General features: G+C 49.2%; 1 protein-coding gene across 1 annotated transcript; it reads right to left on the bottom strand.

The window, feature by feature from the left end:
* Window positions 1–13,389: 13,389 nt before the first annotated feature.
* LOC134460636 (uncharacterized) lies at window positions 13,390–20,954 on the bottom strand. Its single transcript, XM_063212994.1, has one exon. It carries the CDS (start codon window positions 19,760–19,762, stop codon window positions 14,867–14,869), a length of 4,896 nt encoding a protein of 1,631 aa, XP_063069064.1. The 5' UTR covers window positions 19,763–20,954; the 3' UTR covers window positions 13,390–14,866.
* Between the last annotated feature and the right edge of the window lie 1,165 nt (window positions 20,955–22,119).

Raw genomic sequence — 22,119 nt, 5'->3', positions numbered from 1 at the left:
TAGTAGGAGGCAAGCCCAAGGAAAGACCTCAACTGTCTCAAGCTGCAGGGGGTGGGCCAGTCACGCACAGCCTCTGTCTTCCTGCCCTCCGTGGCGACACCCTCTGCGCTCACCTGATGTCCAAGGAAGGTGACAGTTTGCTGCATGAGCTTGCACTTGTCCGGGTGCAGCTTGAGGCCAGCTTCGGCTATCCGAGAGATGACCAGGTCAAGGTTCTGAAGTGCTGACTCGAAGTCCTTCCCATGGACCAGAAGATCGTCGAGGTACACCAGGCAGGCTTCTTTCGGCACCCCCTGCAACACTCGCTCCATCAGACGCTCGAAGGTGGCAGGAGCGTTACACAGACCGAATGGCATGGTCTTGAATTGCCAAAGCCCAGAGCCGGTGGTGAAGGCAGTCTTGGGTTTGGCGTCGTCGCTCAGGGGCACCTGCCAGTAGCCTGACTGCAGGTCCAGGGAAGAAAACCACCGAGAGCCGGAGACCTGGTCGAGGGACTCATCTATCCGGGGCAGGGGGTAGGAGTCCTTGACGGTGACATCATTGACCCGGCGGAAATCAGGGCAAAACCGCCACTTGCCATCTTTCTTGGGGACGAGGACGACCGGGGAAGTCCAGGGGCTCTCCGAGGGCTCAATCACGTCTGCCTCCTTCATCTCCTCCAGGCACTGTTCTGCAGCCAGCCTCCGGGCATAGGCTAGGCGTCGCGCACGCTGGCGAATCGGCCTGGCATCACCAGTGTTGATGTTGTGCTGCACTAGCTGGGTCAGCCCGACGTCACTTGGGGAGGCAGCGAAGGCGGCGTGGTGGCGCTCCAGCACAGCCCACAGCTTCAGCTTCTGTGACTCATCCAGGCCCTCGCTATTGTCCCGCCACAACTGCTGCACCACCTGCTCCAGCACGGGCACACTGCTGGCCGGCGTCACGGCCTTCGGGTCGACGGTCACGGAGGGCTGCTGGCTTGGAGAAGGATGCACTGGAGGGGTTACTGGGGGCACTGTCGTCGGCTGCTGGTCGGCGACGTGAAGTAAGCCGACATGATGGCGGGATGGCAGCAGAGGTGTGGGGCTGAAAGACAGGGGCACTGCGGGCAATCCCGAGAGCTGGAGACATGCTGTGCTCAGGTCAATGACAGCGGCCCCTTCACGCAGGAAATCCATCCCCAGCAGGCATCGCTCAGGCATGTCAGCGACCCAGACAGTGAACACCACCGCACAACTGGCAATCTGAATTTCGACCTCGCATCGACCAACCATTGGGGCTTGCTCACCGGTGACTGTGGTTAAGGGGACATGACTAGGCTGAATGTCTCTGTTCACTAAAAGTGAGGGATGAACTATGGTGACAGTGGAGCCAGTGTCAATGAGAGCCATCAGGGGATGCCCATCTACTTTAACTGGTACCCGACAGCACTCTACTGAGCATGGAGGGGAGGGGGAAACACTATGGGGAGACTCTGTACCACCTAGGCCAGAGGCGTCTCCTACTCTGGCCTGTTGTCGTTTCCCTGCGGTCGGGGGGCAGTATTCGGCTTGGTGCAGTGACGATGCAGATGGCCCCGCTCACCACAGCGCCAGCAAATCACGGCATCGCGCTCCATGGTTTTGGGCTCAGCAGCAGGTGACGGGGGAGCTCTCTCACCGGGGTACACAGCAAAGGTGCGTGGGTGGCCATTCCAACTCTTTTGGGGGGTATTGGGCTTTTCATTAAAAATCCCCTCAATGGAGAGTGCCTGCTGCAATGCCTGTTCGAGGGTAGAGGGCTGCATAAGACGGAGTTGCTGTCGCAGTGTGTCGGGGGTAAGGCCTCGGATGAAGGAATCCAATGCGAGAGCATTGCGGACCTCTGCACTAAAAGAGGGGTAGCTGCACTGGGCCAGATACCTAAGGTCAGCCATGAACACTCCCAATGGCTCCTTCACTCCACGCACTCGGTCCTGGAACTGCTGCCGGCGTGAGAGGGTAGATGTTGTGTCTCCAAACCGGCGTGACAGTGCAAGATGTAATTGAGCTGTTTGGGTCACCTGAATTCCCTCTACATCTAAAAATATTTGTAGAGCATCACCCTCTAACGATGCTGCTAAATGCCCAACTTTCTCTTCTTCCGTCCACCCATTACATTTTGCCATTAGTTCAAATTTCTTTTTAAAGGCTTCGTAGGAGGAGGTGCCATCATATCTGCCCATGGGAATGCTCCTCTTGTGCGCACAAGCAGGTGGCGTGGAGGGGGTATCGGTGATTGATGCAGACGTCCCCCAGTGCTGGCCAGACACTGGGGTGACAGTGCAAGAAGAAAGGGAAGAGTGTGGATCTGACAGATGGTTGGTGAACAACTGGGTCTGGGGGGCGGCTACGCAGTAAAGATCTGTCACTGGAAATGCAGTTGAATGTGATGGGGAGGGCTGCATGGCTTCAGGATAAACGGGGAAAGTGACTGCATTGGGGTACATCTCACGGTTAGCCATCATGCTAGTGGGTTTGAACGGGAGTGGGACACACATGCTAGCTGGCTCAGCTGCAGGGAAACTCTGGGGTCTACAGAAACTCGCCGGGGGATTTTGGTGTGAAGGGAAAGTTGTGGTGTTGGTGGGGGTAGTCGCTACGTTTGGGAGACCGCTGGGACGTGATTGGGCACTGGGGAAGTCATTCCGATCACCGGCCATTGTCTCCGGTCGCCAGTTAGCATTAGCCACAGGCTGTGTAGCTACTGGGAGGTCGCTAACATTAAAACGGGCTGTTTGTGCATCACCCGGTAAAGAGACAGAAGAATGCTGGATGTGTCCAATAAACGGATTTGTAACTGCCCACTGCATTGTGTTTTCTGGTTCAATGGGGGAGTAATCAATGAAGGGGTTAGTGCTCGGAAGGCTGGTTGTTGCTGGAGTGCTGGCGAGGCGGATGTTTTGACTCGACAGCTTCCGGTCGGACACGTCATTGTAACTGGGGGCAACGGTAAACTCAGCGGCACGAGCTGTCAGAGGCTTGTTAGAATGTTGCGTCCAGCGGGAAAAGTTTCCTGACAGGAATGGATTACTGTTAACAATTTCCAACTGGCTAACGTTTCCATCCTCAGGACATCGGTTGTCCAGCTCATGTCGGAGCCTTTCCCTAACAACATCTTCCGAAAAACAAGAGGATCTTACCGACGACATCATTCTTTCCTGGCTGTCCATCCTTTTGGCTACTGTATCGAGGCAATGGGAAATCCGGACTTCTGACACCAATGTAGCGCCGAGCGGTAGCCACTTCAGAAGGAGGACGGGAGGCAGAAGATACAGTTTTCGGTCTTGTTTATTTCCTGCCCTCTTACACTCTAAAACGGGCAAAAGGAGGTGTCCCCAAAATAAAACAATAACTAATTTCACTACTCTAAAAATATTCGCCACTCAAACTGTCACACAGCTGCCCATAAAGAAGTTCTCCTCAGCTCTGATTAACCGTTACAAACGTTATCGATCCCTTATCAATAACCCCGCCCCTTATCAATATCTGTCCTATCTAAGCCCTTAACTATTCGCTCCCGGGCAACTCCCCCCAATCAAAAACCCACCCCAAAACTGATTGGCACACACAAAATTCTAGAAGACACACAAGGGAGTGGGGAACAACATTCACGCGCACAGATACACACACATTCACCATTCACACACACAGATAGACAGAGAGGGAATCCTATGGGGTAACACACACACACAGTCCACTCAAGGGGCTCGGCGCTACAGTATTAATACACTGAATCGATCCGGCTTGTGGCCGAATCGATGCTGGATCGTCAATGCCCTGGATCGCGATCCAGCCGCATCGATTACTTTTGACGGCCCTAGTGTCTCAGTAATATTACATGCTCTCACTGGAAGTGACAAACTAGCATATCAATAGCTCACCAAAATATCAATTAGCTCCTGTTCAAATATCACACAGCTTTTGTGCTTGGATTTACGTTTCCTTCACATCCAATGCCGATTTGAAATGAAGAGGTTGGTCATCTCATGAACATTACTGATATAAAAGACTGTTGACAGAACTCTTCCACTAAACCGGCCATCTCATTTCTTCAGTTAGGCTACATGATAAATAACATGGCGGCCATTTTGTGCAGACAGTGACCATGCACTGTATTTTTGACCGTTATTGTAACTACAGCATCCGGACACTTTCAGTACACTGTTTTTTTAGCATGAGCACACTATGCAGGTAAATATAGTGTTCGAAGTGCATTGATTAAGGCAGGGTAATTCACACTCACTCACACAAACACACACAGATGCTCGCACGGAAGCATACCTATGTTCCCCGGGTTCCATGTTCCCTGGGTCCCATGTTCCCCTGTCTTTACATGGGAGTGGGGAACTTAGGACCCTTTCTCTAAAAAGGATTCTATGTTCCCCGCATTGTATGTTTCCAAGTTTTCAAATTGTGCCCTTCCCAAAACCATCCCTAAACCAAATCTGTCACATTTGCAACAACAACCAGCGCTTTGCCATGCGGCAGCAGTCTACTTGGAAGCAGCGGGGAACATAGAACCCTTTTTTGAAAACAGGGTCCAGGGGAACATAAGACCCGGATAGCATAGTTACGTTCCCCTCGCACGCACAGTCATAGATGCACATGCACAAACACACACACAAATATTGTCTTACTTTTATCTGGGAGTTCTGTAGTAATTTCTGAAAAAGAGAGGTGATACAGTCACAGGCTGCATACTAAATACATCCAGATGTTATGCCAAATAGTCATGGTCAAACCTTTACACAATAAACATATCTCACAAACCCTCTATGTTGTGTGCATTCACTGACAGTGCCAAACTCACATTCTCTGCAGTGGAAAAGAGGCAATGGAGTATTATGTGAGTCCATTGTCCATTGCTTCTGTCTGCATCAGCACTATACTCCCATTCTCTAAGGATAATTGAAGTCTGTAGTCAATGAGCTCTGATCAATCAACTCCCATCAATCAGTTGAAAATGCACTCCAGTTGGGGAAAATAGCCCAAAAATGTCAGAGAACGCTTATGGTTTACATAACTTGTCTGTCTGCACCATACCACCCAGACCCCGATTTGATTACCTGTTGTAATGCACTTTACCGAGGTGAAGGTAGGTATTGTCACAAGACTTAACAACAATGGAATGAGAATAAGTCCAAGTGTTTTCAAATCTTTCCATCTGAGTAAATCCACTGTCTTCATATCCTGAGTAAGTCCACTGTCTATATATCCATTAGTTAGTCCACAGGGATGAATCGGATTTGTAATGTAGATTCAACGTTGCGGTGAGTTCTCCTCATCTCCTCATCTCCAGTCTCCTCATCTCCGGTGTAATTCCACTGACTTCAGTATGTCCTGAATAAGCCTACTGACTTCATGTCCTGAGTAAATCTAAAGGGACGAATCTGGGTTGTAGCTTCAACGGTGGAGTGACCTGCAGTGCTTAGTTAGTAGCCATACAGTGTGAGCTCAACTCTCCATTTCCTCAACATTAACAGTTACGCCCCAAAACACACTGATGCACTACTAGCATTAAGAAACAGTTACACCCTATTATCAAATACAATCACACTTATCAACTACAAAAACATTTGGAAGCACACGTGGGAATGCATGCACACACACATATGCACGCATATGCGCACGCACGCACGCACACACGCACACACACACCAGTAACTTTAGTAGCTGTCATTGACACACTAGCTAGCCAAGGTTACAATCATTTCACTCATGCTCAGATTCCAATCTTTCATCTTGTTCGAATCAGGAGTAAAGGTCAGGTTTTAGCATGGTGTTCACACAAAGGACTGATCCATAAAAAACACATTTGAAGAGATTGAGACTTGACCTCTTGATAAAATGAAAAGCAATTATGTATGCACATGTCCAAACTTACAATGTTTTGGCAAAGAACTTGCTCAACTTCTTGGAAAAACAAAAGTCTTTGGGTGCGCGATAAAATGTATCAACTTAAGGAAGAAAAATCTGCACTCACAAACTGTGTCTCATCATTTATTTATAGGGTCATTCCACGCCAAATCTCCGAATCATCCCGCACGACCATCTCAGAATTGGCAGAAAAAAATCAAGGAGGTTCACAAACGTCCCAATAGGAAAAGTGCAAAATTATAGCTCTCAACTCCTTATAGTTTTGTCATTAAAAATGTTTTTGTCAGGTACCCCCCTGACTTGTTTTGAACAGAGTTCTTAGAGAGCCCACTTTCAGATTGCCGTATCTGAAAAAACTACTTTAAGTAGGTCCTTACAAATTTCAAGGGGTAACATTTGGAACATGTACTTGTGACATGTGGATGCTTACATATTCTCTTTTCATTTACCACCGTTTTCTGGGGGCTTAAAGTTGCTTGAAAAATTCTCACCTTTGAATTTGTGGGCATCTTTGAAGGACTGTGGTAAGCACAGTTTAAAAGACAGAGGTTTGATATGGACAATGCATGTTCCCAACAATTCTGTGCATGTTGTGTTGAAAGACTGATCTTCTGCGATGAACAGTTTAGAAGATATGAAGTCTTTAAAATGGAAAAACTGAAACTTGGTGTCATCTTTGCCATGTTATTAAAAAAATGTCACGACTCACCACCGTATTATCAACAGTTTTGGAGAGATTAGATGTCTGTTCTTAACATATCCCAAAACTGGGATTGTATTCTGCCTCATTTTGTCACAATGATTTTTTGAAAACCCACTGTTGTGCTCCTATGAAAAACTGATATTGGCGGGCAACTTTGCCATGTTACATCAAAACAATGACAGCAATCACCACAATGAGAATGAACTAAACAGTTTGGAAAGATAGGATGTCTGTTTGCAACATATCCAAAAACTGGGATGGTGTTCTGCCTCAATTTCTTGTAATGACTCTTTAAAAACCCTTTGCTGTGTTACATCAGCAGCTCCTGTAAAACCGCCAAAGTCACATGAATTACCAGGGGCGGAGCTATAGGGGGACAAGCAGGGCATTTGTCCAGGGCCCTCCTGTGGTAGGGGCCATAATCATGACCTTTGCAGACTTTTGGGTGTCAATCTATAAGTCACACCATTAGAAACCTCAGACCTTCCAGGTCCCAAATATATATATATGAAATGAAAATACTTGAAAATGTTAGGGTGGTGCAAGCAGCCTAAAAGCCTCTGAAAAGCCTTAGACCTCAGAGGGTTAAGTAGTTTTTTAGATACGGCAATCTCAAAGTGGGCTCTCTGAGAAGTCAGTTCTAAACGAGTCAGGGGGGTACCTGACAAAAACATTTTTAATGACAAAACTATGAGGAGTTGAGAACTATAATTTTGCAGTTTTCCTATTGGGACTTTTGTGAGCCTCCTTGATTTTTTTCTGCCAATTCTGAGATGGTCGTGCGGGATGATTCGGAGATTTGGCGTGGAATGACCCTATAATACACCATGTCCAAGAAGCAAATGCGTTTCGGCCATCAAGCCCCCACCAGTGGTAATATAAATAAATGATGAGACGCAGTTTGTGAGTGCGGATTTTTCTTCCTCAAACTTACAATGCACACATATGTACACAGACAGACGGACGGGCGGACGGACGGACGGATGGAGGGACGGACACATGCACACAGATGGAGGGGAGAAAATTAGTACCACCACTGTGCATGCGTGTGTGTTTGTGTGCACAGATAACATGAGTTCTTCGGAGAGGTTGTTGTAGGCCCTGACAAAATATGAACAGCAGCTTTTTTGATTAATTTAACATACCTGACTTATGACAGTGTTTTATTTTAGGAAGTAAGGCCACTCTCGCCACACTACTCAAGGGACTGTAATCAATACCCTGTACTACAATAACTGTAAGATGTTATGGATAAAAGCTTCAGCTATGTGTAATGTAATGCAAAAAGGACCCTTTTATTGTGGATAGAGGCTACACCATTATAATGCATGTCTGATCTCTATAGCAGTGGAGGGAGTGAAGGCAGAGAGGACCAGGACAATAACATATTGACCTAACATCTTAGAGTGTCTCTGATATTTCTATTAATTCAGCATAAAAACAAAAAATGTACTCATAGTGCTCAGCTATGCCAAGGAAGCTGTCTGATGGAGCATTTGACTGTTACACCCTATTCCTCCCTAGTCTTAGGTTAGAAACTGGGATGTCAAAATTCGCCCGGCAATGGTGAAGAATCTTTGAAAAAGTCCTGGTTCCGGATCATGATACGGATCACCTCCAAAATTCAATCACTTGTTTTTTTTTGTCATTTCCAACAACTCCACAGAATTTCATCCCAATCGGCTCATGACTTTTTGACAAACAGACAAACAAACAGTAAAGTCCTTGGTGGAGGTAATAAATAAGTGATGTGATCCTCTTGCAACTCAGCAGTTCACCACTAGATGGCAGAATAAAAAAGCAGAATATAAATACTCTTCCTACTCCACTGTACTGTTGTACTCTACTCTACTGTCTCTACTCTACGCTACTCTACTCTACACTACTCTACTCTACTCTACTCTACGTACAAAAAAATCAACTTTATTGTCAATGTCTTTATATGTACTGTCAGCGACATGAAAATAATTTAATTCCCTTTAATGTGTCTCACAAATAGAGACATGGCAGATAATGATGAACAAGACAGGGCAACATACAGTAAAGCGTAATAATACACAACATACAGTAAAGCAATGAGTAATGATGGGCAGCAGTGGCTTAATTGTTAGGAAGGTGGTCTTAAGATCAGATGGTTGCAGGTTTGAATCCCACCCTTACCTCTCCCTGCACCACTTCCATTCCTGATGTGGCATTGATCAAGGCACCTAACACCACATACATGCAGGGACTCTAACCAATGCCCTGTGATTATCTGTATTTCACTTTGGATGAAAGCGTTTGCTAAGTGTAATGAAATATAATGTAATGACATGAACAGTCACAGCCTCAGTTTAAACACTGTCGGTCAGTGGGGCTCTCTTTGTTGTGGCTACAGTATGATTGGCTCATTTGAAACCATTTGATCAATGGCTCCCTCTGGTGGAAAGGCATGTGCACAGCTTCAGTTTGACCCCAGTGTAGTGGTTACAACTTCAGTATCAGGGGTGGGGAGCCTAAACTTCGGCGACCGTTTATGGCCCTTGAGGCCAATATAATAATAATGTTATGCAGTTTCACATGAAATATGACATTTACCGGTAAAAAACCCCACCGAAAACGTAGAAATTATTTGCAAAACAATCAAGGTATATTGTCATGGGACCTAGGGAAGGGTCTGTAGTAAAGGTGGCTACTTTCAGTATGCCTAAAGTGCACAGGTCACAGGATCAATTCAATCAGTGAGGTTAGTGTCTCACTTTGGTTTCCATATGAATTGTCAGCAGCTTATTCAGTGGGGTTGGAACCTCTTCTGCAGGGAAGGATTCGTCTACTTCAGTTTACTGTAATCAGTGTGGTCAGGGCCACTGGCAGCTTTTTCCTGGCCCAGGATGAATTAATCTGAATGGGGCCCCCTATCCAAAACATACAATGTAATTTAATCAGAACCCAATTCTGCGCCCCATCTCTCCCTAGGGTTAGGGTTAGGGTTAGGGTTAGGGATAAGGTGACAGAGTTATGGTTATGGTTAGGTTTAGGGTTATCATCAAGAGTTAGGGTTAGGGTTAGGGTTAGGGTATATGATAGGAATAATGAGGTTTAACGACAGTGAATGAGAGATAGCAGCGAAAAAAGGGGTGGGCACAGTGGAAGGAGAGATAGAGAGAAGGAGAGGAGGAGTGGAGGCACTGGAAAGAGAGAGAGAGAGATGGAGAAGAGGAGAGGAAGGAGAGAAATAAACAAACAGGTTTGAGGGATAGAAAGGTAGAGAAGTGGGAACTAAAAGTGCCTTGTTCTTTTTTTGTGTCGTAAAGTCACATGACGAGTGTGTGTGTGTGTGTGTGTGTGTGTGTGTGTGTGTGTGTGTGTGTGTATGTGTGTGTGTGTGTGTGTGTGCGCGCGCGTATGCGTAGGCCTATGTGTGTGTTCGTGCCCGCATGTGTGTGTGTGTATTTTATAGGCTAGTAGATCAACATTCCTGGTGTTCTGCTGGATGGTTGCCAGTATGGGAGTGTTACACATGAGAGCAGAGACAACAGGACGATGAAACTGGATGCTGGATGTACAAGTGATTCGGTTGTATTTCTTTTTACAGAGCCCAATGAACCAAACTAGTGATTCAGTCATACAGTATTTATTTTCACATAGCCAAATGAAGCAATGAAGCAATGCAGCGCACCAAAGTGTGCCGTAGCTCCTGAACACACGCCATTCCACCTGTGGAAGGCCTTTGAATTGGTTAATGCCATTTTGGTAACAGCTAATATACAGCAGAGGCTGTGTCTTGCTGGGTAAGGACCTTCGGAGGAGGGATCAGATGTCCTAAGCCCAGAGAGTGAGAATGTGTGTGTGTGTGTGCATGCGTGTGTGTGTGTGTGTGTGTGTGTGTGTGTGTGTGTGTGTGTGTGTGTGTGTGTGTGTGTGTGTGTGTGTGTGTGTGTGTGTGTGTGTGTGTGCGTGTGCGTGTGCGTGTATGTGTGTGTGTGTGTGACACATTTATGTGAAGGAATGTGTGCTAGTAAGGAGCCAATCACCTGGCCAGTTCTACCTGTCTGATGTCAGATTTCTTATTTCTGATACTCAGGAAGAGAAGACACACAAACACAGAAACAAACAGCACATTCAACTACGCAGCAGGTGAGGAGACAGACATGTAAGTACAGCACATATATTATCGCCTATGTCTTTTAAGTTGTTGTTAACCAAGCAAAGAAACAAAAAAAAAACATTTTTCATTTTGCTGAACAGGGCAAGCACTAAGCCTCCGAGCTGAACCCGGAAATGTTATAATTGAACGAAGAGTTCTGGTTCAAAGGCCTGCTGATGAGTACTTCAATCTGTGTGATTTGTAAGCACTAGCCAGGCCATGCTCTCCTAGTACGCAACAGCTTCAGCGTTGCTACGAGTCAGGTCAAGAGCAATGCAAGTACTTTCCGAGTTCCCGCAAATACGGGAACTCCTCCCACTTTCTTGGGAAGCAAGTAATCATTTGCAAACCAAGGGAGGGCATTTGGGAAATGCCATTTGGGAAATGTTAATTGTTACCGCACAAATACATCTACCGCGACAAGAGCGAGGCGAGCGTCGGAAGTAATTGACTTTGTATTGAGTCGCGCGACAAAAGCGATTCCGGAGACTAGAGCGATTTGCGCTACGAGTGCGACAGTTTGAAGTTGAAATTCTTTCAACTTTCTATGACGCGGTTTTGCGACAAGCCGCGACAGCCAATGACTGTATAGAGGTCAGAGACCACAGCCAATGGGAATGCTTGAATGCTTTGCCTTGAGCTTGTAACGGACATACTGTAGTCGCTTCAATCGCGCGTATCGCTCTGTCGCTTCAATCGCATCGCGCCTGGTCTATTCGCATGGTTATGCCCTTGGTCAGACCAAGTCTCGAAGAGATTTGAAAGTCGATGATAATCAGGCTATGTAAGCACATCACATGACAAGATTATGATTAAATATTATGTTTTTGCAGGTCCGAGCCTTACTTAGAGTTTGTATGTAGCGTGAGGTGAAAAGTAAACATTAGCCTATTGTTCACAGCTCCCATACGTGGTGTCCAATGGCGGCCTCTGAGACCAGGCCTAATGCTGGTGAGTGTATTGCTGATACTTCTATAATAATTCATTAAAAATAGAGTTAATTACTAACTCTAGTTGGAATTACTGCAACTCTGTAATTATTAACTCTTTTGGGAGTGTAGTGGCTGTTTGTCAAACTAATCAAATTAAACTTAAATAGGCAAGGCAAGGCAAGTTTATTTGTATAGCGCATTTCATACACAGGTGCAACTCAATGTGCTTCACAAAAATAAGCAAATGCAAAAAGAAAGATAACCAGTGAGGATGAAATAAATAAATTAGAGTCAAACAACATTTAAAACATTAAGATAAAACATATTGTAAATAAATAGATAAATAAACATAACAATACAAAAATAAGAATGATATATAATTTAAAGGTACACTGTGCAGGAAATAGTCAAAAAATGTACTGCAATTATGCTGCTCATTGAAACTGGGTTGCCTATTGCCAAATCTTATCTTTTCATGAAAGTTTATTGAGTAATAAATAAATATTTTCTAGTATGGCCCAAGTACAGTCATTTTTGTAGCTAAAAATCGCTATTTCTGGAAATTCAAAATGGCGGACCATAGAGAAGATCCCCCTTTTCATGTATGAAAAGTGAAATTTTTCCTGTCATAATGAATACTTAGAATTTGACTGTGGTGGTAAGTATTCATGAAAAAGGTAACATTAGTGAATGGGCAGTATGAATTCTGAAAATAAACAACTAAAAATCTCACACAGTGTCCCTTTAAGCAAGGGGAAAGCATCTGAGAACAGCTTTGTCTTGAGTGTACGATATAGCCTCATTTTTCGTAGTTGGGCAACGCGCGCTGTTGTCGAGAGTGGGTGAGAGAGAGGGTGAGAGAGAGCGAGTGAGAGAGAGAGACCACCCGAGCAGCGTGCGTGCATTCCGGGAGGGGAGCGCTGTCGTTGTGTCAGCTTCATGCCATGTCTCCCTTCCTCCAACATTATCCCTAACCCTAACCTTAACCCTAAAGGGCGGGTTATACTTTCTGGCAGTGCCACGGACTGAGCTTGTCGCAGCCATGATGCAGTTCATTTTGATTTATGCCCTGTTTTGAAGCGCGGTCTGTGCAATGTCATTCCACGCTCAAACTGCCTTCAATACAAAGAGTAACCTAGACGTGTCGGTTGTTTTTTAGCTTCACAGACTGGACGACATGAAAACGAAACATTAAATCTTTATATCACGTGCATGTTTGATATCACTGGCAGCCACCGCGGTAGTTTGGAACAAAGAAGTGGCTCATTTGTCGAGGATAGGTCGCACGAAGCGGAATGTTTCCTTGACCTCGGAAACACTGTTCAACTGTCCAAATAACTTCAGCGTCGTAACTTGCAAGCGCATGTGTTGTCTTTGGTTCGTGTAAATAAATGAAACGACAAAGCATGAGTAACTTATTTAATGAAGAGCTCACAGTCCGTAGACGGACGAAGGTTAGAACAAGGAAGTAGCTTGTTCTCGACTCGACGACAGAACAGGCTGGTTGTGAGGACCAATAAGAGACCTATTTTCGCCCTTCACTCCGTTGCTGTCTGCATCACTCCCTGCGTCGAGACACAATTTTGGGGAGGTGCCCCAGAGTACCTGCGTGATGGGGGGGGCTTCACTCCGTTAACTGCGCGGCTCACTGCATCATCGATGCAGGGACGCTGATCTAGAGGCATAAACCACCCTTAACCCTAGCCTTAGGGCTCTTCCATTGTCCAACATAACAATGATATGTGTCGTGACCAAGCACTAATTAACCCACACAGGTGAATTCCCTCTGAGACACAACAACCAGACAGAACGTAAGTTTTTCACAGTTTATTTTACACAGGTTGGCAAGGTGCACACATTTCACTGTCCCACAGAGAAATCCACAGATGGCAAATGTACAGACCCGGAATAAATCAGTCCCCACTACCCAACACCACTATTTACAGGCACGAGTCACTGGAAAATAAATCAGGTACAGGACATAATAATTCCCCCAAAATAAAGACACAGCAAACACAAGGCAGCACATGAGTTATAGCACACGGCTAGCTAGGAGCACACAGTAATGTTAGTACACACTGCAATCAAAGTCCATATGCACGTTACACTGCGACCGATTTGGAACACACAGCAATCCACGAGAACACTGCACTCTTGGTTGAGAATCACACACAGCACACTGCAAATTGCTTCACTAGTACACACACTAGGACTACTACACTACACGCAGGGAGGACAAGCAGCACACGGCAAACGGTTGACCACAATATCACGCACAGTATGGCACAGTCACAGGTTAGCTCACCACAGATGTATCCCCAGTCCAGATACTCGACTCAGTTCCCAATGATCGCACGATCACCCACACGAGAGGGCTGACTTGGTCCAATTCTGTAAGTGGCGCGGGTGCCCCGCCAACCCGAAGTGAGGGTGAAGAAATCCACGTTTGGTCGGCGGCTCCCCCTCGCCGACCAAAGAAAACGATAGGCCACCACAGTCCCCGTGTAGAGCCAGGCGATGCGCTCTCAACAAGCAGGACCCAGCGTCGCGTCGTACCTCCAGCGTAGACCTCGCTTAGCCCCACGCTCGCCACGGCCCTGCCAAGATCAAAAGCAGGTCTCAGCGCAAAACCAACCCAGCAGCAACCCACACACACACATCAGGTAAGGGTTTGAGAGAAGCACTTCCCTTTAGCCGCTGCAGATTGGAGCCTTGAATTCATCTCTCTGTCGTGGACCTCGGCTCCTGTTCCCATCGCAGCCCGACCTCGGCTCCAGCTCCCGTCGCAGCTCACCTCCGGAACAAAACAGCAATCAAGCCTCGAGCATCACCCGACAATGGCCCATTCACACCAAATCAAAAAGTACCGGCACAATTACTTTCCTTTAGGCGGCATGTAAACATGCATATCAGAATCCCATCTCCAAACGCCGGCAGGGCTCCTCCACTTCCGGGCGCAGCCTGATGACGTCCCTCCCCGGGCCATCTGGGAAGTCGAGTCTCTCTCCCGTCACCAAGTCACCTGTATAAAAAGATCTCTTCCCACGCGTCTCTCAATCATCCAATTATGAGTCCATCCCTATTCAATCATTTCCAGCTGATCAGTCCCACAGTCCAACCCCAAACATATGAAGTGGTTTTACAAACAAGAGATCATAACAAAACGTGCAACAGTGAAAACCCAGAATGTGACACTCCCCCCCAGTTTGTCAGTGGTCGTCCCTGACCACTAGTCCCGGTATCTGCTTGGCGGCAACCCAAGGTTGGGACGCAAGGACCGACGAGGCCCTGGGACATCCCCCTCTTGTCCTCCATCAAGTCTCTCAGGTCCATCAGGTTGGGCTGCCCCACCCTCATCACCTGCCCCCTCGACCTCGCCCACCCCTGGGTGCCGTTGCCCACATGGTATGCTAATTGGCCACCACCCCCTAGCCAATTCTGGGGCCCTATCTTGCTCCACTAACTGCTGAGCCCCCGCCCACTCACCTGCGCCTCCACGAGCCCCAGCTGCCCAGCTGGATGGCTGCACCCGCAGGTGGTTCCGATGGATGGTGCGTACGGGTCCATCTCTCCCTTCAGGTCGGATGCTGTAGACCGGCCGGTCCACAGCAAGCTGGCTCTGGACCACATACGGTCTGGGATCCCAATGGTAGCCCAACTTCCCTCTGGCCCTGCGACGGAAGTCTCGCACTAGGACCCTTTCTCCGGGCAACAGCGGCTGGGAGGGTGGCCCGCGGTTGTGTCTCTTCTGGTCCTGCTGTTGTCTGTGTTGACTTCGTTCCTTGACCACTTGATAAGCGGTCTGGAGGCGAGAGTGGTGCTGCTGGACCCACTCATGCAAAGTTCCTCGCTGCTGCTCCATCTCCACCCCTGCCGCCTGGTCCACCGGCAGGCGAGCGTGTCTGCCAAAAACCACGTAAAACGGGGCTAGTCCAGTCACGCTATGTGGGGTGTTATTGTAGGCATGCAGTAACGCTGGCAGATGATCACTCCACCGTGACTGCTCGGCTGGTTGCAGTGAATTCAGGAGGTGGAGAATGGTCTGGTTCAGTCTTTCACAGGCACCATTGCCCTGGGGGTGGTAAGGGGTGGTTCGCACCTTACGGCACCCATAGGACTCACACAGCTGCCGTGTTAAGTCTGCCTCAAATGCAGGCCCTTGGTCAGTCAGGATCCGCTCCGGACAGCCAAAGGGCTGGAACACTGATGCCCACAACGCTCTGGCAGTCGTTGTGGCCGTCTGGTCCCTCGTTGGGACGGCAAAAGCGAACCTGGAGAATAGGTCCACCATGACGAGGATGTAAGGGTGACTGTCGCCTGGCCGCCCCAACGACAAGTAATCCAGGGCTAGCGTCTCCCATGGGTAGCTACTTTCAATGCCACACAATGCGGCTCGGGCATCTGCAGCTGAATGGTTGAGCACACACTGGGGGCAGTTTTGCCCCCACTTGTGATTGTCCTGGCTCATTCCAATCCAGAAGACTCGCTCCCGTAAGGCTTCGACCAGACGGAAACCCCGGGCGTGGCCCAGCGCCGCGTGGTACTGCTGCCATATTGTCTTCCGCTCCTTTGTAGGGACCACAATGGCGGCGCCCCTCCGGTAGCCCTTTGGCGATGGGCTAAGCCGGACCAGGACCCCGTCTCGTACCTCTAGCCGCTCCCATTCCCCCAGCAATTGACGGCCCGGGGGCTGCAGAGTCCGCCGCTCACGGTATGTTGGGGGATTTCCCGTCTGCCGCCACTGACGAATCTTTGCCAGGTCAAGATCCTTGTCCTGTCGCTCTGCCCATGACACTCGCTCTTCTGGCCCCATGGCCTCCACTCTCCTTGCCGCCGCCACCCCCTGAAGACGCGACAGCGCGTCTGCATTTTGATGCTCCACCCCGGGTTTGTGGCTCAAGGAGAAATCGAAGTTCGCCAGTTGGGCAGCCCACCGCTGCTCCACTGCCCCCAATTTAGCAGTCTTTAAGTGGAGCAGCGGCCGGTGGTCGGTGAATACTTGGAAGGTGGCACCCCACAAGTAATCCTTAAACTTTTCAGTTACTGACCACTTCAAGGCCAGGAGTTCAAGTTTGAATGCGCTATAGTTCTGGTCATTCCGTTCAGCATCATGTAGACCACGACTTGCATAGGCAATTACACGCTCCTTCCCCTCCTGGACTTGTGCCAGGACTGCCCCCAGCCCGTGCAAGCTGGCGTCCGTGTAGAGTCGGAAAGGCCGTGTGAAATCGGCGTAGGCCAACACTGGAGCTTCCAGCATGGCCCCCTTCAAGGCCTGGAACGCTTGCTCGCAGTCTGCGGTCCAGTCGACGGGCCTGCTCTTACTACCACCGGTCCCCCTCAACAGTGCATGCAACGGGCCCGCCTTCCGTGCAAACGCTGGAATGAACCGGCGGTAGTACCCGACAAACCCCAGGAACGACCGTACTTCACGTACGGTGGTCGGCACCGGCCAGTTTCTGACGACCTCCGTCTTCTGGGGATCCGTCGACACTCCTCCAGCACCCACCACATGGCCCAGGTATTGGACAGAGCGCTGGAACAGCCGGCATTTAGTCGGCTGTAACTTCAGTCCATGCTCCTTCAATTTGGTGAACACTTTCTCTAGATGGGTCAGATGAGAATCAAAATCTGGTGAGTACAGAATCACATCATCAAGATAAATAAGGAGGAAATCATGTACTTGCCCGCCCAGACAGCGTTGCATGAGTCGCTGGAACGTCGCAGGCGCGTTGCATAGCCCAAAGGGCATCCTCTCGAACTCGTACAGACCCATGGGCGTTGCGAAGGCAGTCTTCTCTTTATCGGCAGGGTGGACCTCGACTTGCCAGTACCCGCTTGCCAGATCTAACGTGGAGTACCACTCGGCCTTCTTCAAGCAAGTCAAAGACTCCTCCACCCTGGGGAGGGGGTAGGCGTCTTTATGCGTGACAGCATTCAGGCGCCTGTAATCCACACAAAATCGCCATGCGCCATCCTTCTTGCGCACAAGCACCACTGGGGAGGCCCATGGACTTGAGCTCTCTTTGATGACTGCCCCATCCAACATCCCCCGCAACAATGTCCGTAGTTCAGCGTAGAGACTTGGTGGCACCGGCCGGTACCGCTGACGGATGGGCGCAGCCTCCCCTGTGGGAATGGTGTGGTATACAGCGCTAGTGCACCCATAATCCTCTTCACTTTGGGCGAACACTGGCTGCCATCGCTGCAGCAATTCTCTGAGCTGATCGGTCTGGGGAGGGGTCAGGCCATCTGCTTCTTCCAGTAGTGGCGTAAGGCAAGTTGGAAAGGAGTTACGCACCGGCCTTACGTCAACCTCCACCACTGAGTCAGCCTCCTGGCGCAGCACCAGTTGATTTGGGGCTTGCACGTCGTCCAGTCCTAGTCGTAACACTCGAGCAAGGGGGCGGCGGGGAGGTAGAGCCACAGGGTACGGGTGAGGGTTACACACACGCAGTAGAACCTGGCTGTTCTGTAGTCGTGTGACGGCGCGGCCCACGCACCACTCCTGCCCACCATGGTAGCAATCTTCAATCAGTACGCTCTCACCACTGGCTCTTGGTGCTTCGGGTACACAGGCCCATACTGCAGTCTCTGTCTGTGGGGCAAGTTGTAGGGGGGCAATGGCCCGCAGGCGAGCCACTCCCAGACTGGGCCCTCGTAGCTCCTCCACCTCCAGTCGTCGACAGGCTGCAAATGCACGGTCCCACGCATCCACAGCGGCCCTAGGGAGAGTGGACTTAAACAAGGTGAACCCATGCCCCCCCTGCTGGCGAAGGCCTTCCCAACAGTGCTGTATCACATTCATACCCAAAATCCCATATGAGGGAGGCAAGTATTTGTCTTCTACAACTACCACTCCCTTTTCTGGTACAGCCACGCCCCCAACTTCAAAGTCTAATAGCGCATACCCCACATACGGGAGGGAGAGGCCGTTTGCGGCCTTGAGGGTTAACCAGGGGATGGTCTTAACCTCCTTCAGCTCAGCCCCCTGCAGGTACTGCTGGAACAGGCCACGACTCAACAAGGTGACCTGAGACCCCGTGTCAATAATACAAGGAATGCGCTTACCCTGGATGAAGACTTCGACTTCTGGACTCTCTCCCACCAGGGCGGCTCTTATTGGGGCTTCGGGGGCTCTTTCCTCTTCTGCCGCCTCCACACTGCGCTGGTTCGCTACCTCTGGTGCTCGACAGTCACGAAGCATGTGGCCGGCTTGCCCACACCCCAGGCAGATCGGTCGCCCTTGCTCATCCCACTGAGGCTGCCTAGTCCTCCGCCGTGCGCGACTTCCTCCTTGGTCAGCCACAGCAGCCGCCTCAGGTTGACGTCGGGCTCCTTGTTGCGTCCGCATCTCGGTCAGCAGTGAAGTTTTCAAGTCGGACACTTGGGCGCGCAACTCATCTACAAGTTCAGATCTCAGGGTCTCTTTTAAGCTTTTCCAGTCCTGCAGCGGGTCTGACGGGGCAGGCGGGGCAGATGAGGCAGGTGGGGCTGGCTGAGGTGGACTACTGTATGTTCTGCGGGTGTCTACGCTCACGGGTGTTTCTGTCATTTCCTTTTCCGTGGCCTTGGCTTCTTTGCACGTCTCCTCGAATGTCAGAGCTTGCTCTCTGCGCACGCGCCTCTGCAGCTCCACCTGTATTGGTCCTGGCAGAAGACCCAACACCAGCTGGCCTCGCAGCATCTCGTCGTCTGATCCGGCCGTCGGCTCCTTTTTCCGCCACCTAGCATGGGACTCACGAAGACGCAGAATGAATGGCCCCACCCCTTCCCCTGTCTGCTGCTGACATTTAAAAAACTTTGCTCTGAGCTGACTGGTGCTTACATTGTCCCCAAAAGCTTTCTCCAGTACATTAAATATCTTTTCATCAGTGTCCTTCTCTGAGTCCTTCAGTAGCTGTATTTCTCTCCTAGCATCCCCCTCTAGCGCACTCAAAACAAAATCTGCTTTTTGCTCTGCAGACAATGATTGCGCTCTCAAGTACACCTCTATCTGGCTGCGCCACTCTGTTAGTGTCTGCTGGCCCCCCTTCCCTGCATACTTAGGCACCCAGGGCCCACCCATGAACCATGGTACCATCATCATGTTACTCGCTGCTGGTGCACCTTGCGGTTCTGTCATGGTGTTGTGTCAAAGGAGGGATTCTGCAGACTTACGCCAAATTGTCGTGACCAAGCACTAGTTAACCCACACAGGTGAATTCCCTCTGAGACACAACAACCAGACAGAACGTAAGTTTTTCACAGTTTATTTTACACAGGTTGGCAAGGTGCACACATTTCACTGTCCCACAGAGAAATCCACAGATGGCAATGTACAGACCCAGGATAAATCAGTCCCCACTACCCAACACCACTATTTACAGGCACGAATCACTGGAAAATAAATCAAGTACAGGACATAATAATTCCCCAAAATAAAGGCACAGCAAACACAAGGCAGCACATGAGTTATAGCACACGGCTAGCTAGGAGCACACAGTAATGTTAGTACACACTGCAATCAAAGTCCATATGCACGTTACACTGCGACCGATTTGGAACACACAGCAATCCACGAGAACACTGCACTCTTGGTTGAGAATCACACACAGTACACTGCAAATTGTTTCACTAGTACACACACTAGGACTACTACACTACACGCAGGACAAGCAGCACACGGCAAACGGTTGACCACAATATCACGCACAGTATGGCACAGTCACAGGTTAGCTCACCACAGATGTATCCCCAGTCCAGATACTCGACTCAGTTCCCAATGATCGCACGATCACCCACACGAGAGGGCTGACTTGGTCCAATTCTGTAAGTGGCGCGGGTGCCCCGCCAACCCGAAGTGAGGGTGAAGAAATCCACGTTTGGTCGGCGGCTCCCCCTCGCCGACCAAAGAAAACGATAGGCCACCACAGTCCCCGTGTAGAGCCAGGCGATGCGCTCTCAACAAGCAGGACCCAGCGTCGCGTCGTACCTCCAGCGTAGACCTCGCTTAGCCCCACGCTCGCCACGGCCCTGCCAAGATCAAAAGCAGGTCTCAGCGCAAAACCAACCCAGCAGCAACCCACACACACACATCAGGTAAGGGTTTGAGAGAAACACTTCCCTTTAGCCGCTGCAGATTGGAGCCTTGAATTCATCTCTCTGTCGTGGACCTCGGCTCCTGTTCCCATCGCAGCCCGACCTCGGCTCCAGCTCCCGTCGCAGCTCACCTCCGGAACAAAACAGCAATCAAGCCTCGAGCATCACCCGACAATGGCCCATTCACACCAAATCAAAAAGTACCGGCACAATTACTTTCCTTTAGGCGGCATGTAAACATGCATATCAGAATGCCATCTCCAAACGCCGGCAGGGCTCCTCCACTTCCGGGCGCAGCCTGATGACGTTCCTCCCCGGGCCATCTGGGAAGTCGAGTCTCCCTCCCGTCACCAAGTCACCTGTATAAAAAGATCTCTTCCCACGCGTCTCTCAATCATTCAATTATGAGTCCATCCATATTCAATCAATTCCCGCTGATCAGTCCCACAGTCCAACCCCAAACACGCGAAGTGTGTTTACAAACAAGAGATCATAACAAAACGTGCAACAGTGAAAACCCAGAATGTGACACAAGCCACATGTCCTTTTTAGCACCAATAGTACTTCAGCAGGTGCAATCGTTTTTAGACTCCCATGGCATATTCAAACCTCTCCAGTCTGGCTTTAAAGCCCTGCATAGCACTCAGCTTTACTTCAGGTTTTTAATTATCTTTTAATGACCACTGACTCTGGTGACAATGCCATTTTAATTTTACTGGACCTCACTACTGCATTTGACACTGTCGACCACGACATTTTAATCTCTCGCCTTGAAAACTCTGTTGGTATCAGAGGCACTGCCCTTGATTGGTTTAAATCTTATCTGGCAAATAGATCTTTTTCAGTGTAGCTTGGTGACTCTGTATCCCCTTCCACTCCTCTCCCCTGTGGCGTTTCGCAGGGTTCGATTCTTGCTCCTATTCTCTTCTCCCTTTATTTACTTCCTCTAGGATCCATCCTTCGAAAATGGGGCACCTAAGTATCCACCCCTTCTGGGCGGCTTATGGGGCTGGCAACGCAAAAACTTTTGACTGGGCTGTAATGGACTGATCAAAGCTATTTTCCGATCCACCTCTCATTTCCCCGTCGATCACACATATGCTGTGCCTCAGAATTAATAACAACCAATGGTGTGGTTGTTGACTTCACTTGGCAAGCGATTTTTGAGTTGTGTGTGTGCAAAAATATACAATTATTTGGACTACACAACAGACGTTGCATGTCCGACGTGCAGCCACTTAAGCCGCAGTGCAGCGGTAGGGTTGGCTGTGCCTCGGTTCACGTCAGATATGCGAGGCGCACGTGTAGTCTCTAACACAGTTTTGCACAAAAGCTAAAATAACATTTCTTGCGTGTCGAAAATGAGTGGTCTTACGACGCAAATCCAAACCTTTCAAATTC

The sequence above is a fragment of the Engraulis encrasicolus genome, chromosome 13 (genome assembly GCF_034702125.1).
Source record: "Engraulis encrasicolus isolate BLACKSEA-1 chromosome 13, IST_EnEncr_1.0, whole genome shotgun sequence".
In the NCBI taxonomy this organism is placed as follows: Eukaryota; Metazoa; Chordata; class Actinopteri; order Clupeiformes; family Engraulidae; genus Engraulis; species Engraulis encrasicolus.
Note: the sequence above shows the minus strand (reverse complement) of the source record. Positions and strands in the feature narration are given on the sequence as shown.

Bases quoted from the DNA above. Each gene is read 5' to 3' on its own strand.
- LOC134460636 (XM_063212994.1), bottom strand. From the start codon at position 19,762: ATGACAGAACCGCAAGGTGCACCAGCAGCGAGTAACATGATGATGGTA.